The following is a 14,318-nucleotide window of genomic DNA, read 5'->3' on the forward strand; positions in this document are numbered from 1 at the left end:
CCATACAATTTGTTGTGCAATTTCTTCTGAGTACGCTGATACCCCATATGTGGGGAAATACTACTTATCAGGCACAGTGCAAAGCTCAGAAGGGAAGAGGCGCCATATTGGAGTTCAGATTTTGCTGGAATGGTTTGAGGGTGCCAGGTCACATTGGCAGAGCCCCTGAGGTGCAGGAACAACAGAAACCCCCTATGTGTGAACTCATTTTACAAACTACACTCCCTAATGAATTAATCTAGTGGTGCAGGGATCATATTGACACATGTGCCTCACAGAATTTTATACCACTGAGCAGTGAAGAAAGCATAAATTACATTTTTAGCACTAAAATGTTGTTTTAGCCCCATGTTTTTAATTTTTCTAAGGGCTAATAGGAATTTTTTTATACAACAAACTGAGGTCCATTTTTTCCTGAGTGCGCCAATAGCCTACATGTACTCGGGAAATGTTTTTCTGGCACAGTGCAAAGCTCAGAAGGTAAGGAGCGCCAGATTTTACTGCTATGGTTTGCAGGTGCCATGACCAAATGGGAGAGTGATGAGGTGTCAGAACAGCAGAACTCCCTGTAAGTGACCCTATTTTACAAACTACACCTCTCAATAAATTCATCTAGGGTTACAGTGATAATATTTATACTACAAGTGTGTCACAGAATTTTTACCTACTTCATTTTACCTACATTTTTAGCAACAAAATTTTGTTTTAGCCCCATAGTCTATATTTTCACACATGAAGTGGGTAAAAATGGCACCAAAATTTGTCCCACAATTTCTACCGAACATGGTAATACCTGATAAGTGGCTGTACAATACTACTTAGCCATAACGAGAGACTCGGGAAGAAAGGATCGCCATTTGCCTCCTGGAGCACAGATGTTCCTAGAATAGTTTGTGGAGACTCCATATACAGAGCCCCTAATTGCTAGAAGAACAAAATACCCCACCCCTCAAGTGACTCCATTTTGGAAACTATACCCCTGGGGGAATTTATCTAAAGGTGTAGTGACAATTTTGACTCCATGGGTATTTTCCAGAAACAAGCAGCAATGAATGTTGCAGAGTGAAAATTGAAAACTGACATTGTAGTGACCAGTATGCTGTAGTCACCACTACGTTATGCCCAGCCCGTGCTTCCGGAGACATGCACCCGTAAGTTTGGCAGGCTCATCTCTTTAGAAATGCCAAACGTGGATGCAATATGTAGTTTAGGTACACTGTGGGGCTCAGAAGGGAGGGGGGCATTTGGATTTGGTAGCTGAGAATTTGCTGAATTTCTTTTTGTGGGCGAGGAGCCATTTCGCTTTTCCAGAGCTTTTGTACTACCAGTAACGAGGAAACCCACTATATTTCCATCAACAGATGATGGACCTGAGTAGGGACTTGCTTTTTTGTGTGGATTGAGTTGAAGCTTTTATTGGGAACATTTTACATAATGTTTGGGATCACATTTATCCGGCACTCTACGCTGAGCACTTACTTTTGGGGTTTCCATCTAAATCTCTGAGTGGTATGATTCAGATGAAACCCCCCTGGGATCCATTCACTATAATGAGGCAGCAGGGTTACAGTGGACTCCGTCTGACCTCTGTTCAGCGGTGTCCTTTTCAGAAGTGCACAAAACTGTGGCCTTAGGCACTTTTATGCATGCCTAAAAAGACGGACACCGCTGGATCACAGGTCAGACGGCGTCCACAGTGACTCCATCTGCCTCATTACAGGGAATCTTCCACCACAGGTTCCGTCTAAATCATGCATTTCAGAGATTTACACGGAAACCCCGGTGTAAGCACTCAGCATAAAGCGCAGGATAAATGTGTGCCAAGCCTAACTGCAATCTTTGGGAGGCAGAATGAAAAAATCAACAGCAGGAGAATTGGATTTATTAATTTTTTACTCCATTCCTCATGCAGTAGTGACTAGGTGACTTTATTCTTCCAGTCTGTGCGATTACAGCAATACCAGATTTATAGCGAGTTTTTATGATTGGCAGCCGTCACACACTAAAAGACGCTTTTTATTGCAAAAAATAGTTTTTGCATCACCACATTTTGAGAGCTATAATTTTTCCATATTTTGGCCCACAGTCATGTGAGGGTCTGTTTTTTGGGGGACGAGTTGACGTTTTTATTGGTACCATTTTCGGGAATATTACATATTTTCATCGCTTTCTATTCTGATTTTTGGGAGGCGTAATGAACAAAAACAGCAATTCTGGAATTTATTTTCCTGGGGGGGGGGGGGGGGTGTTATGCTATTCCATGTGTGGGAAAATTGATAAAGGCAAAAGGCAGTGTTATTCTTTGGGTCAGTGCTAGTACAGCGATACCTCATCTATATTTTTTTATGTTTTGGTGCTTTTACACAATTAAAACTTATATATATATATATATATATATATATATAAAAATTTGCATCCCTTTATTCTGAGAGGGATAACATTTTTTATTTTTCAGCTGATGGAGCTGTATGGCGGCTTGTTTGTTGCCAGACAAGATGACGTTTTCAGTGGTACCATGTTTATTCATATCCGTCTTTTTGATCGTGTTTTAATCCACTTTTTGTTCGGAGGTATGATGATAAAGCATTTTCTTTTGCCTTGGTTTTATTTTTTTTTATTTTCCACGGTGTTCATTAAAGGGGATAATTAGTGGGACAGTTTTAAATGACGGGTCATTGTGACCAATACCAAATATGTCTATTTTTATTGTTTATATTTTTTTCTTTCATAAAAATATTTATTTATAGATACAATATCTTTTAATATTTTTTAACATTTTTTTACAATTATTTAAAAAAAATTGTAACTTTTTTTTTTTTTACTTTGTTCGAATATGTATGGGACTATCATTTTTTGCAGCAGCATCCCCATGCTGTAGAAACTGTCTGCTCTGACAGGGAAAGTTGCTGATCACGCAACACACATGATTAAGCAACTTTCCTAGCTCTAGTGACACGGATGTCATCATGACGACATCGGGTCACCATGGCAACGATTGGGACCCCGCGTCATGCTGCGGAGTCTCCGATCCAAAGGAAGAGGTGCTCTCAGCCCGGTCCCGGAATGCAGCATTCAGGGGGTTAAAGTGTTTGGAGCGGTGTGTGACAACTCCTGGCACTTATTGCAGGGTGTCAGAATCAGCTGACAAGCGGCGGCGATCGCCCGTGCACAGCCCTATGAGAGGGTGATCGCCATGCAGTAATAATACATCACTGGTTAGATAGGCCCAGGGCACAGGGACGTATTATACCTCAAATTTCAGAAAGGGGTTTACCAAAGACACTGTACTAAGACTGATATTACCACCATACCGTGACCATATAATGGCGATATCCGTTTTATCCCAGTGCTCTGCAGAAAATATATGTGTATATTGTGCAGGTTTTCACCAGAGACGTTCTCGCTGATTGTTGTCGTTCATTTTCCCTTTTCCTTTGCATTGGGTCTAGACCACCATGACCTCTTGTTCCATCCATAACTCGTCCCTGCAAAATGTAACACACAGCCATCTTCACTTTCATTTTCCAGGACCCTCCTCACACTCTACCACCTCTACACAAACCACAACTTGTGATACCTTTTAATTCCTCTGTGCCTCCTTTAATAATGCTCCCCCTTTCCCTCTTATACAGACGCTTCTCACAAAATTAGAATATCAAAAAGTTAATTTCAGTTCTTCAATACAAAAAGTGAAACTCATTATATAGAATCATTACAATTATCTATTTCAAGTGTTTATTTCTGTTAATGTTGATGATTATGGCTTACAGTCAATGAAACCCCAAGTCATTATCTCAGTAAATTAGAATAAATACCAAAAATTGTGGTAGAAAAAGGTGCCCAAGCAACCGGGATAACCACAGCCTTGAAAGGATTGTTAAGAAAAGGCCATTCAAAAATTTTGAGGCGATTCACAAGGAGTGGGCTGCTGCTGGAGTCATTGCTTCAGTGTCACATTCCTTGTGTCAAGCCACTCATGACCAATAGATAACGCCAGAAGTGTCTTACCTGGGCCAAGCAGAAAAAGAATTGGACTGTTACTCAGTGGTCCAAAGTGTTGTTTTCAGATGAAAGTAAGTTTTGAATTTCATTTCAAAATCGGAGTCTGGATTACGAGTGGAGAGGCACACAATCCAATCTGCTTGATGTCTAATGTCAAGTTTCCACAATCAGTGATGGTTTGGGGAGTCATGCTGGTGTAGGTCCACTGTGTTTTATCAAGACCAAAGTCAGCACAGCCGTCTACCAGGAAATTTTTAGCGCACTTCATGCTTCCCTCTGCCGACAAGCTTTTTGGAGATGGAAATTTCATTCTCCAGCAGGTTTTGACACCTGTCCACACTGCCAGAACTACCAATACCCGGTTGAAAAACAACAGTATCACTGTTCTTGATTGGCCAGCAAACTCATCTGCCTTTAACCCCATAGAGAATCTATGGGGTATTGTCAAGAGGAAGATGAGAGACACCAGACCCAACAATGCAGACGAGCTGAAGGCTGCTATCAAAGCAACCTGGGCTTCCATAACACCTCAGCAGTGCCACAGGCTGATCGCCTCCATACCACGCCGCATTCATGTAGTAATTGATGGAAAAGGAGTCATGACCAACTATTGAGTGCATTTACTGAACATACATTTCAGTAGGCCAACATTTCAGATTTTAAAATCAATTTTCAAGGTGGTGTTATAAAGTATTCTAATTTACGGTACTGAGGTCATGACTTTTGGGTTTTCATTGGCTGTAAGCCATAATCATCAACATTAACAGAAATAAAGGCTTCAAATAGATCACTGATTGTAATGACTCTATATAAGTTTCACTTTTTGTATTGAAGAACTGAAATATATTCACTTTTTGATGATAATCTAATTTTGTGAGAAGCACCTGTAATGACTCTTTACCTCCTTATAATAATAAAAATATCCCCTGTGCTGTCTTATAACTCCTTTCTTCCCCTAAAATTGATAACGATTCCCCCATTGTGCCTCCTTATAATAAAGACCTTCAGTGCCTCTGTATTGTAATAAGGTTCCTGAGCAAGAGCAATCATGAAAATAAAAGGCGCCCCATGGAAAAAAGTTCTATCTCATTAGCGCCAAAGAGCAGCATATCTCCCAACTTTTCAAGAAATGGAGAAGGAAATGTATTGCAGCAGAGACATTTATTTTGTCCCTACTGAAGCCCGTAAGTGGTCTCACTCACTATGATACCCCTTTCATGAGCCGCACAGTGTATTATGCCCCCACAAAGTATGATGCCCCACAGCACCCCACACAGTAAGATTGTCATTACAGCCTCCTATACAGTATGGTATCCACCACAGCCCCCAATAAACAGTATGAGAGGCACCACAGACCCCCACACAGTATGATGTCCACCACAGGCCCCTACAAAGTGTGATGTCCACCAAAACCCCCCAGACAATATGATGACCCCCATAACCATCCCATACAATATGATGGTCATCACAGCACGAACATAGTATAACATACCCCATAGACCTCCACACAGTATAATGTCCAACACAGCCACCCCACACAGTAATATTGTCCCCGTACAGCCACCCCACACAGTACAATAGATCCATCCTACACTATGAAGATCCCCCACAGCCCCATATATAGTATCATGGTCCCTCCAACAACCCCCTATACAATATGATGGTCCCCCTAACACCCATATATAGTATGATGGTCCACCCCACAGCTCCTTAAATATTATAAAGGTACACCTCACAGCTCCTATATAGTTTGATGGTACCAACACCCCTCCACATAGTATGATGGTTCACCTCATAGCTCCCCATATTGTATGACGGATCACTTCACAGTCACCCATATAGTATGATGGTTCCGCCAACAGTACACTATATAGTATGGTGGTCCACCCCACAGCCCCTTATATACTATGATGGTCCAGCTCACAGTGCCTTATATAGTTTGATGGTAGCCCACAGCTCCACAAAATAAAAATCCATGTTCTCACCAAATCCCGACTCATACTCTGCAGCGCCTGTCTCCTCTTCTATCCATTCTCGCAGTGGATGCTGGCGGTGCGATGCAGTGATGTCATTGCACTGCTGACGTCCCCTACTTGGTGCTGGTCTCCAGCAGGCCGCAGACAGAATGAATGCCCGCGGCCTACTGGGGCTAATGACATAGCCAGTGACTTTGTGCTCCGTCACAGCTGGTAACAGTATGGGTGTCTTGAGGAATCAGATTATGTTAACAATGTATCAGACAAGGCAGCCCATGCCCTTCTGGGATTTACCAGATGGCCAGTCCAGCCCTATGCACTATGCATGATCTAACTTGCTAGAGCCTGGTGTCCCAGATGTTGTCATGATGACATCAGGCCAACATGACAACAAACGGGTTCCCGCGATGACGTTGCGGGGGCGCCGATCGGAGGGCAGAGGGGGCTTCCTCCCTCTGCCTTCTAAATGCTGCGACCAATATTGACCGCAGCATATAGCTGGTTAAACTGCTGGGAGCAGTGTGGGTACCGCTCCTGGAAGTGAGTGCCGGGTGTCAGCGTGATGATCATAGTAGTAGAATCCCTGGCGGCGATCACGTGTGCACAGCTGCAGTGCGCGGAAAATCACCTGGACATACTCCGTATGTCCAAGGTCGAGAAGCACTTCCCAATCATGACGTACTGAATACGTCCAAGGTCAAGAAGGATTTAAAACCTTCATGTCACCTTAATCCCAATAAATAACATATTAAAAATCACATTAGACCAATGTAAACCTAGTGATAGCTAGGCCACCGCCCACCACCTCATTCACAATACAGCTAATGTAATATAAACCAGATTTTCAGCTAGCAAATCCTTCCTATGGGAGCTCATCCTAAAGCTGTTGGCTCAGCTGAAGCCTTTAAGAAAAGCATTGCTCCCAACTGGGACTGCAGTCTATAATGGTAGGATGAGGTTACAATTTAAGGCTGAAGACGTATGGGAAATGGGGCATGCAATTTTTGTGCAAATCACGCTGAGAGCATGTCAATGTATTGGGAAAAATAATTCTATGTTAAAAGGATTGTAAGGTGACAACATATTGATGGCCTATCCAAAGGATAGGCCATCAACATCAGATCGGTGGGGGTCCAATACCAGGCATTCCCATTGATCAGATGTCATTTGCTCTGCCTGCAGCCAGGTGAAACTACAAAACTAAGTTAATGTGTAGTGACCACTACCCAGTACTGACGATCAGCTCATATTCTTCTGAACAGGAGCAGTTCTGCAGTACTCACCAGGGGCCACTATGCAATAAATGGAAATGCACTTTGCAGCTCTACTCAAAATGTCTCCATCCAGCCCCCTTTAAAGCATATAACAATTGAATAGTAGGGGCAATGTGTGTTGGTCCCTCACAGATTCTGAAACTGAAGACCTGTCCTACGGATAGAACATCAATACGTCACGACTGGACAACCCTTTTAAGTCACTGCAGCCTCTGAAAAAAAGAATGAACTTATTAAAAGAAACATTTCCGTAGAAATAAAAACAATCAATTAAATGTAGAAAAAGGCCATAACTTTAATTACTACTGTGGAGGAATATTTATCATACAAAGGTTCCATAGAGAATAACTGTAGATCTTCATGAATCTGCTTTCTTCTCTTCACTTATGCCAGCTGAGATTTTCAGATCCTGGAGATGTTTATCCAGATCATCTAACTTAATGTCCTCTAAACTCTCCAGAAATTTGCTGCCAGCACAGAGCTTCCCAGTAAAAGGGTCAACCACTCTGCCCACTTTAAAAACGATTTCAGACAGTTCATGAGTGACGTGCTTGCTTCTTCTTTCGGGTAAAGCTTTCAGCAGCACAATGTCGCCTACTGTGCACTGCTGCTCTGCATCGTGGGCAAAGTAAGTCTTCCTCTTGTTGTAATACTATGATAAAGGAAAAAACATTTATTTACCGCTGTATGTGCACTAATAGAATTCACATGGCTAAGCATACATTGTTTTTTTGCTTTTTTTTTTTTTTTTTTTTTTTTTTTTTAAGTGACACAATGGTAGACTACGCTATTGTGTCTTGCAAAATACATTGACATCGGGGAAAGGTGGTCAAATGGAGCCAAGTGTTTCACTTCTTAAATGCATTCTGCATTTGAATAGACATGTTATAGATGTAACCCTCTGAAAGCTCAGCACAAATGTGACCATACCCTAAGGAGAAAGAATCCAAAAGCTGCACTCACCTTTAGTAAGTAGGAATCCAACACCATCCTTGTCACACGTACTTTAGCTGTTTTTCTCATCTTTGTCCCTATTACTTTTCCTACAATCCATTTGGCATGAACAGTGGTGCGGACGACTGACATGGTGATAACTGGGTACACCTGAACCAAGAGACATTTCATGTTAACTCATCACTGACATGGTGATAACTGAGTACACCTGAACCAAGAGACATTTCATGTTAACTCATCACTGACATGGTGATAACTGAGTATACCTGAACCAAGAGACATTTCATGTTAACTCATCACTGACATGGTGATAACTGAGTACACCTGAACCAAGAGACATTTCATGTTAACTCATCACTGACATGGTGATAACTGAGTATACCTGAACCAAGAGACATTTCATGTTAACTCATCACTGACATGGTGATAACTGAGTACACCTGAACCAAGAGACATTTCATGTTAACTCATCACTGACATGGTGATAACTGAGTATACCTGAACCAAGAGACATTTCATGTTAACTCATCACTGACATGGTGATAACTGAGTATACCTGAACCAAGAGACATTTCACAGTGAATTACACATTTCAAGCTCACTATTAATTAATCACCGACATGGATGTTATTGCATTTACAATAAAAGAGGTTCCTGGAAAGGAAAGGTTCACATAAACATCACATAAACACAGTGCTCTCCACTTTGTTTTTTTTAAAGAATACCAAAAAATTGTATTCTGACAGAGACCCTGACAGAGCCGTTTACTTGAATAAAGCTGATGGCATCACTGTGGAACCTGTATAGCCGATGTCCTGGCAGAATTTGTGGCTTATCACTTTTAGTGCTCACTCAGACTGGGGTATAGCCAGCGTATAACTCAGACGAGTGATATCCAAAGTTTCTTTGGATAGCACTCGCTCCAATGTCATACTATGGAGCAGTGCAGACTAGCGTTTATTTTCTCATGCCAAGTTGGCATGAGAAAAAAAAAATCACTGAATGCTTCAACTGGCAGCGTATATTCAACTGCACGCACCCATACAAGTTTGAGTGCATGCAAAACATTGGACTGCACTCTGATGTCATGCAAGTGCAGTGTGATTCTTGCGGATGCCAGCAATGGAGGAGGTGGAGAAATCACTTTCTCTAACTCCTCTGCAGCTGTGCTGTGATTCTTTCATGAAAGAGGATCGGAGCACAGACCTCTGACACTTGGATCACACTCGCAGAAGACCTGGAGCCAAGAGTCATTCGCATCTCGCACCAGATGCCATATGCATGTGTGACCCCACATTTATGAGTGTCTGAAAAAGAGGAATACTGCAAAGACTGCCAGATTCTTTCAAGTGAAGGCTCCATAAAGACTCGGTCAAGGATCACAGTGGAATAGTTTCTTCAGGATTACAACAGAAACCCTGAAATAGTATAACTTGGTAGAAAACACTGTATAAGTGTGAACGGAGCATAACTATCATGACTTGCAAGTTACACATAGGAAAAAAAAAAAAAGATTTGTGAGGGTGCTAAAACTCCCATTGATGCTGGAAACAACATGTCCACCATCAGTAGCACTAGGATCAGTTATAACTCGGATCTCTCAAACAAAAAAGGCAGCACTCTAACGCCATAGCTTCCAAATATGAAATATGAAAATTGAATTGCATTACTGCACTAGAAATATGAAAAATTGAGAAAGCTTAGAGCATAAATTGGCCAGTTCATGTGTACCTGGAAGCCACGGTAAGGCGTTTCTTGTTTCCAGGACCTAACAATGCCAATCCTCTCTAAGAATAAAGTCTTCATCTGTATGGGAACATAATATGAGTCCTATCTTAGACTAAAATCTCTCTCTCTGTGGAGGGGTAGTGGTCCTGCTATGATTAAAAACACCTGTGGATAAAAGGCGGAGTGCTCAGTCAGAAGGCTAATGAATATTTTAAAAAACTGACCGTTACATCCAAACATAAACTAAGTATGAACAGGTGCTAACCTCCACAGAAAGATAGATTTTAGTCTAAGAGAGGACTCGTATTAGATTCCCATTCAGATGAAGACTTTATTCTAAGAGACGATTGGCATTGCTAGGTCCTGGAAATGAGAAACGCCTTACCGTGGCTTCCAGGTACAAATAAATTGGCCAATCTACGTGCTAAGCTTTCTCAATTTTTCATATTTCTAGTGCAGTAATGCAGTTCAATGTTCATATTTCATATTTGCATGCTATGGTGCTACAGAGTGCGGCCTTATTTGTTTGAGTGTATATGAGTTGGTGACTCTAGGTTAGCACACTTAGTCTATGTTTGGATGTGACGGTCAGTTTTTTAAAAATTTGTATTCATTAGCCCTCTGACTGAGCACTCCGTATGTCCAAGCTCAAGAAGCACTTCCCAATCATGGGATGGTTACAATGGACACACATACCGCACAACGATGACACACGGATGGTTACAACGGACACACATACCGTACAACAATGACACACGGATGGTTACAACGGACACACATACCGTACAACAATGACACATGGATGGTTACAACGGACACATACTGTACAACAATGACACACGGATGGTTACAACGGACACATACCGTACAACAATGACACACAGATGGTTACAATGGACACACAGACCGTACAACAATGACACACAGATGGTTACAATGGACACACAGACCGTACAACGACGACACACAGATGGTTACAATGGACACACAGACTGTACAACGACGACACACAGATGGTTACAATGGACACAGACCGTACAACGATGACACACAGATGGTTACAATGGACACACAGACTGTACAACGACGACACACGGATGGTTACAATGGACACACAGACCGTACAACGATGACACACAGATGGTTACAACGAACACACAGACTGTACAACGATGACACACAGATGGTTACAACGAACACACAGACTGTACAACGATGACACACAGATGGTTACAACGAACACACAGACTGTACAACGATGACACACAGATGGTTACAACGAACACACAGACTGTACAACGACGACACACGGATGGTTACAACGAACACACAGACTGTACAACGACGACACACGGATGGTTACAATGGACACACAGACCGTACAACGATGACACACATGGTTACAACGAACACACAGACTGTACAACAATGACACATGGTTGGTTAAAATGGACACAGACCATACAACGATGACACATGGATGGTTACAATGGACACACAGACCGTACAACGACGACACACGGATGGTTACAATGGACACACAGACTGTACAACGACGACACACGGATGGTTACAATGGACACACAGACTGTACAACAATGACACATGGACCACACACTGATGAAACTGGCAGCATTTTTCACGTGTGTGTATACACAGACGTGTGACTGAGGCCTTACTGTAAAGGGTGGCCAGCGATTAGACATTTATCACCTACCATCTGGATCCGTTACACTAATCAAATTGAGGAAGAACTTTTTAAATGGATATTCCCATATCAGCCATATATGATGTGTACACAAGGTATGCCAGAAATATCTGATAAATGCAGGAAGCCCCCTAGGTCCCCTCTATAACAGCTTTATATGGAGCAGTGCTAGCACGTGAGGCCTCCTCCACCAATTTCTGTCGGATTTCTGTAAACAGCCAAGTGTGACGCATGTGAATAAGTTCCTGTGCAGGGTGGCAGTGGGTCCTACATCAGTATACGGGCAGTGGAGTTCTGTTACAGTGTGTCAGCCTCGTGCCTGTGTGGTCAGTACTTTTCTGCTTTGCAGGGTACAACTACCTGTCACTGCAATCATGTCCCTCCTGGGAGGGGGCCCTCAGGACTTCTGTGTCCCAGAACAGGTCTGTCAGCACCTTCTCTGAAGCCAGAGGTTTATGACGAACCAGACGACAGGTGCCCTGCAATATATGAAACAGAAAAGTACAGTGCACGCTGAAATGAGGCTGACACACTGTAACGGAACCGCTCTTACTACATGTGCACACGGCATTGACATTCCCCTCCGCCTGCACTCACCTCCAGCCGCTACTTCCTGCCCGCTGTCCCTCCGACCTCTGTCGCGTAGGTGACGTCACCGACTTCCATTTACCGCATCTAGCTGGAGAGACCATGAATGCATTGTCAGCTCGCCACCTGCTGGCTGCGGGGAAAATTACAGAAAAGAAAACGTGGGATACAGAATGGTTGCTAAAATACTGGCTGTTCGGAAGGTATAGTATTGTATAAAGAAAATTATATATATATATGTATATATATATATATCATATACATAAATCTGTATATATATATATATATGTGTGTGTTTAATGTGTATCAGCTATGTGTGTCTTTATGTGTACACACACACACACACACACACACACACACACTTCTAAACTTTCTCCTTGCTTTCAATACTTTGAAGATTTGATGAATTTTTGCTCAACTCAATTTTAAGCATTTTTATAGCAGTCTGCCAAAATGGAAGCCTCATGGACGGGCATGGCTAAGGCTGCTTGTGTAATTGATGAATATTTCCGCCACTTCTGACTGGAGTACAATTTCTGTCAGTGGTGCTCACCAGGGTTGGGCACACCTTATGCCAGGAGTCGCAATCATTACGGCTGGTGTGCCCCACTTAATGAATCAGGCCTGTAATATTTCAGTGTAAAACATACGTGGCTGCCATAATGGAGGCAGAGTCTGATTCATGCTGACCTGACCGTGGTTCTGGCACCACAAATCTAATCTCAGGTTCCCTTTAAGCTCATCTGATCCAATATATATTTTGTAAATTTTCACCAAACCTCCAGTAGGAATACTACAAATAATCATATTAAATAGTAATTCAAGTAGATGAGCGGGTATCTTATGAGGAAGACACAATTGTGCATTTTCAACAAAATATGAATTTGTCACACACTGCACTAGGGAAAAGACTATTACAGTGTTACCACAGTGCACTAGCATTTAAAGCGACCATGACAGCGGATACATGCTGCCTAAACCATGGGCAGCAGTATAAGACTGCGGCTGAATGATTTCACACTTGTGAATTGAGCGAGGATGCGCAAGTCTAGTTGGAATGTGGTCAGAAGTGTGTATATCACATACTTGTGGTCTCATGACCGCCCGTACGCTCGTAAAGATTCACAAGTGTGCAGTTACAGAGTGACTTTCATGCTAACCCTGGACAAACCTTTAAGATCAAAATATCTAAATTTCTGTACCTAGAATAATATAGTCATCATCTCTAACATGAATGACAAGTCGGGGACTGACTATCCTCATGCTAATTAGGGATAGGCCAGCCACCCATCAGGGAGTGGAGCGTGCTGAGTTGTTCCCATGCAAACTAAAGATTGCCCAGCAGCCCAACCACAGGCTAGGCCTGCTCGCCTTCCTCCAGGTGTCATCTTTCTGGATGGCATTGAACAGACCTTTGTGAGTCGTAGCTTTGCTTAGTGTAGTGCGTCCCTTTGACTGTTTGCCTAGACACTTTTTCCCCGATCAGCACCATATTGGACTGGCAACGTCTGACACTGATGTGTTGACCCCTTTGTCTTTCCCCTCTGCCTTTGACGTATACTCCTGGTATTTGACCTCGGACTTCTAGACTCTCCTTCCTCACGGCTTGTCTGTGAAAAGTGATGATAGCCAGCATCACAGAACCTAACAGATAACTTCTCCCATACAGGCTTCTTCTTCTTGTCATGTTTGTTATGTAAGAATACTGTCTGCCACTGCTTTGGAGGTCCAATTATGGGGCATAGTAGTAAGGCCTGCCACGAGGGTATTGAAGCCTCTTTAGTTATGTAGCTATAGAAGCTACTATTGGGGTATGTGCACACAGAGTTTCTTCACACAGATTTTTCTGCCAGAAATGTGGAAATCACAAAATTAACAAATAAGCAAATATTATTGACACATTTTTTCGAATAGGGCATTTGTTTTCGCTTTCATTTTATTTCAAAGGCTACTTGGACAAAGCAATAAGATTTGACATTTGCTTCTTTTCACATATTAAAAATAACATCGAAAAACATAAAACAAACTATAGGTGTCTTTTCTCAATTAAACAAATTAGAATATTATAGCAAGGTTTTTATCACACTA

The 14,318-nt window shown here is 42.2% G+C and overlaps 2 protein-coding genes across 5 annotated transcripts in view; one reads left to right on the plus strand and one right to left on the minus strand.

The window, feature by feature from the left end:
• Positions 1 to 7,522: 7,522 nt before the first annotated feature.
• MRPS17 (mitochondrial ribosomal protein S17) lies at positions 7,523 to 12,368 on the minus strand. 4 transcript variants are annotated; one of them, XM_077296423.1, is made up of 4 exons: positions 12,240 to 12,341; positions 12,003 to 12,121; positions 8,216 to 8,356; positions 7,523 to 7,904 (listed from the first exon to the last, which is right to left on the minus strand). In XM_077296423.1, the coding sequence occupies exons 3-4, from the start codon at positions 8,336 to 8,338 to the stop codon at positions 7,611 to 7,613; spliced, it is 417 nt and encodes a 138-aa protein (XP_077152538.1). In that variant the 5' UTR covers positions 8,339 to 8,356; positions 12,003 to 12,121; positions 12,240 to 12,341; the 3' UTR covers positions 7,523 to 7,610. The 4 variants fall into 4 exon arrangements, with proteins under 4 accessions (XP_077152538.1, XP_077152540.1, XP_077152539.1 ...); XM_077296425.1 differs by having other exon boundaries at positions 12,000 to 12,121; XM_077296424.1 differs by lacking the exon at positions 12,003 to 12,121 and having other exon boundaries at positions 12,240 to 12,368.
• Positions 12,369 to 12,377: 9 nt separating this feature from the next.
• Positions 12,378 to 14,318, plus strand: part of LOC143816256 (merlin-like) — a 109,692-nt gene continuing 107,751 nt past the window's right edge. The window contains exon 1 of the mRNA XM_077296421.1: positions 12,378 to 12,433. The gene's annotated coding sequence lies outside the window, so the exon portion shown is untranslated. The remainder of the gene's footprint in view (positions 12,434 to 14,318) is intronic.

Source organism: Ranitomeya variabilis, chromosome 3 (assembly GCF_051348905.1).
Source record: "Ranitomeya variabilis isolate aRanVar5 chromosome 3, aRanVar5.hap1, whole genome shotgun sequence".
NCBI classification, from domain to species: domain Eukaryota; kingdom Metazoa; phylum Chordata; class Amphibia; order Anura; family Dendrobatidae; genus Ranitomeya; species Ranitomeya variabilis.

Bases quoted from the DNA above. Each gene is read 5' to 3' on its own strand.
- MRPS17 (XM_077296422.1), bottom strand. The intron at 7,905-8,215 runs GTGAGTGCAGCT...CCTTTATCATAG, and splicing joins TGGATTCCTACTTACTAAAG to TATTACAACAAGAGGAAGAC.